Below are 3595 nucleotides of genomic sequence, written 5' to 3' on the forward strand. Positions count from 1 at the left end.
CGCGTGATGTGAATACGTTCGACCTATGAAAAGGTCAAAGAACAAAGAGAACAAAGAACTTAATCAAGTGGTGACAGTGTAATCCAAAGTGAGTGCTTTCTAAAAATGATTACTGAATCATCATCGGCGTCATCGGAAGCTGGAAACTTGAATCATCTGTAGGAAGCTACAAACCGACGCGCGCAGATTGCCTGGATAATAAGAGAGAAGTCGCATGTGCATGTATATTATTTGTTAGTGGCGTTGCATGTGGTATCCGCCATTGCGGAAATTCTGATGGTTACTATTGAGCTAAATAAAATTATAATAGAATAAGTTGCTTGCGAGTTTTCTTTTGATTTGTGTTGGATTTTGAGTGTGAGCTCTTCATTCACTGATTGACGATTTCTGGAAATTTCGCTGGCATTTGTTGGTCGGTCTTGTTCGCTTTCATGAATTTTACTGTCAATCGTTGAGGTCGCGCGCGTGAAACGATTCGCTGTCAATAGTGCGATTATTGCAAGTGTTAAGATGCCAGTTTCAACACTTCGAGAGCTCCAGATGCAGGAGAGGCAACTTCGGAATACCCTAATGATGGTGAAGCAGTTTACCACAGATTACTGCAAGGAGAGAGATGAACTTCAGATCGATGTCAGGCTGGCTATGGTAGAAGAGGCGTTGAACAAATTCTACACTGTGCGAAGGAAAATTGAAGTCTTAACAGACAGTGATGATTTGAGCGAAGTAACGGTTGCAGGAAAAGAAATACGCCTCGAAACTCACTTCAACGAAAATTCAACTGCTTTGTGGGAATTTGAAAATCTGTATTGTGAAATAAAGGCCAAACTGATGAGTTTCAAACCCAACCGGCAAGAGCTGGATCCCCCAGAGTTGAATAAAACGGTAACCGCACCTGCACCGATGTCACGAGTGAAATTGCCCGATATAAAGCTTCCCACATTTAGCGGCAACTTGATGCAGTGGATTACCTTTCGTGATAGCTTTCGATCTCTAATTCATAATAACAAATCGCTCTCTGCAATTGACAAGTTCACTTACCTGCGTGCTTCGGTCAACGGCGAAGCGCTGCAGGAAATTCAGACAATCGAACTTACCGAAGTAAACTACGATGTAGCGTGGAGTGCTCTAGAAAAACGTTATGAGAATAAAAAACTGATTCTTAAAACCCACTTGGATGCCATATTTGCGGCGGAGCCAGTACGTACGGAAAGTTTTGAGGCGTTGAATCAGCTACTAGGTACGTTTGATAAAAATTTGCAAATGATTGAGAAGCTGGGAATCACTACGAATGAATGGTCTATTCTTTTAGCGTATATTCTGAGCTCAAAGTTAGATTCTGTTATACTGCGGAATTGGGAAACACATTTCAACTCAAGGGAGTTTGTGAGATACGAAGCTTTAGCGGGATTCCTGCGCGAGCAATGCTCGGTGTTGCAGTACGTCTGCTGACGTCTAAATCCAAAGTTTCACCGTTGGTAGATTTAAAGAGGAAGAAGAAGAAACAGTCTATTCCACGCTTAGAGCTGTCGTCTGCGATGCTATTGAGTCACCTGTATGAAAAGGTCAGAAGCACCATCTCCTTTGGTTCCAAGGCTACGTTCTGGACCGACTCCATGATCGTTAAGTGCTGGCTAGCTTCGACTCCATCTCGCTGGCAGCCGTTCGTAGCTAACAGGGTCTCTGACATCCAACATCTCACGAAAGGCAGTAGTTGGAATCACGTGGCAGGAGTAGAGAATCCTGCGGATATAGTGTCACGGGGAATGTCACCTGCACAGCTAAATTATTCAACTTTATGGTGGTGTGGACCTACATGGCTACGACAGGACAAAGGGACTTGGCCACATACTAGCCAAGAGTCGAAGGAGGATGAACGGGCTGCTCGTCAAGAGGAGAAGGCTTCGATAGTTTTGGCAACGCACGTTGTAACTAACAGTGAGATTTTCTCATTACGCTCATCGTTATTGTCACTGGTTCGGTTGGTTGCATTACTGCGACGATTTGCCCACAACGCTAGAAAGGCCAACCGTGCGAATCGCAAGCTTGGGTTTATAACATATGCTGAGTCAGAAGAAGCCTTGATGCTTCTGGTTAGGCTGTCACAACACGAATGTTTTCCTACGGAACTTGCAGCCCTGTCCAAAGGAAACCAGGTTGCAGAATCATCTAGACTGGTAGGAAAAAATCCTAAGCTTATCAACGGCGTAATGCACATTGGCGGCCGGCTAAAGCACGCAGAAACATCCGTCGGTAGAAAACATCCCATCATTCTTGATGATCGACACCCGCTTACTGTTTTGATTTTACATCATTACCACCACAAGTATTATCACGCAGGCCAACAGCTGCTAATTTCTTGCGTTCGTGAGCGATTTTGGCCATTAAACATTCGGAGAGCTGCAAGAAGAATTATATACCAATGCGTGCCTTGTTTCCGGAGTAAACCAAAGGTGCAGGATCAACTGATGGCAGACCTACCCGAAGAAAGAGTAAATCCAGCTCCACCGTTCCACAAAGTTGGTTTGGATTACTGTGGCCCATTTTATATGTTGTACCCGGGTCGAAAGAATCGACCGATAAAGTGCTTCGTCGCTGTTTTCGTATGTTTGGTGACAAAAGCGGTTCACCTGGAAGTGGTTGCTTATCTCACAACCCAGGCATTCCTGGCCGCCTTAGGAAGATTTGTGGCCCGCAGATCCAAACCTATTCTCATCATGTGTGACAACGCGAAAACATTTTTAGGCGCTAGAAGAGAGCTTGACGAGCTGGCCAAATTATTTTGTGCGCAGCAGTTTCAGGAAGCAGTGATTAAAGAAGCAAGCAACGATAGTGTTGAATTCAAATTCATTCCCGCCAGATCCCCTAACTTTGGTGGGTTGTGGGAGGCGGCGGTTAAGTCGTTTAAAACGCATTTCAAGAAGACAATCGGTACTCGAAATCTGACGTATGACGAATTTGTGACGGTTTTAGTTCAAATTGAGGCCTGTTTGAACTTACGTCCCTTGACTCCGTTAAGCAGCGACCCAAATGATCTAGCAGTGCTGACACCAGGCCACTTCCTAGTCCAGCGACCACTAATCAGTATAGCTGAACCAAACTTAGAAGAGATACCAGAGAACAGATTATCACTGTGGCAGAGAAGTCAAAGCTTTGTGCAAACGATTTGGAAAAAATGGTCAACACAGTACCTTTCAGATCTGCACAACCGCACAAAGTGGACCAGACGCAGAGACAACTTACGCATAGGTACGATGGTATTATTGAAGGAGGAAAACTTACCACCGTTGCGGTGGATGTTGGGCAGAGTCACTCAGGTGCATACAGGCAGCGATGGGTGCGTTAGAGTAGCTACTGTGAAAACGAAAGATGGAGTGTATCAGAGAGGCATTTCCAAAATTTGCGTCTTGCCAATACGAGACAATCAACCACTCGCTGAGAGTGATCACTAGCTTCTTCTCATCAAACAAGGCATTTCGGACGCCTGCGGGGGTTGGAAAAGACCCCCGCACCCCAGTTAAGTCTTTATGTATTTTTATTTGTTCAAAAAGTAATATGATTTCTTTTTTGTCAGCATGGTTGCCCATTGCCCACTGGA

The 3595-nt window shown here is 44.8% G+C and overlaps 1 protein-coding gene across 1 annotated transcript; it reads left to right on the forward strand.

Annotated features, from left to right (window-relative positions):
- Window positions 1-510: 510 nt before the first annotated feature.
- On the forward strand, window positions 511-3449 carry LOC129716781 (uncharacterized). The gene is made up of 2 exons (XM_055666618.1): window positions 511-1237; window positions 1438-3449. The coding sequence occupies exons 1-2, from the start codon at window positions 511-513 to the stop codon at window positions 3447-3449; spliced, it is 2739 nt and encodes a 912-aa protein (XP_055522593.1).
- Window positions 3450-3595: the final 146 nt, after the last annotated feature.

This window comes from Wyeomyia smithii, chromosome 1 (genome assembly GCF_029784165.1).
Source record: "Wyeomyia smithii strain HCP4-BCI-WySm-NY-G18 chromosome 1, ASM2978416v1, whole genome shotgun sequence".
Lineage (NCBI taxonomy): Eukaryota > Metazoa > Arthropoda > Insecta > Diptera > Culicidae > Wyeomyia > Wyeomyia smithii.

Coding starts and splice junctions, on each gene's coding strand:
- LOC129716781 (XM_055666618.1), top strand. CDS start 511: ATGCCAGTTTCAACACTTCGAGAGCTCCAGATGCAGGAGAGGCAACTT. Junction 1,238..1,437: donor GGCGTTGAATCAGCTACTAG/GTACGTTTGATA, acceptor TCGGTGTTGCAG/TACGTCTGCTGACGTCTAAA.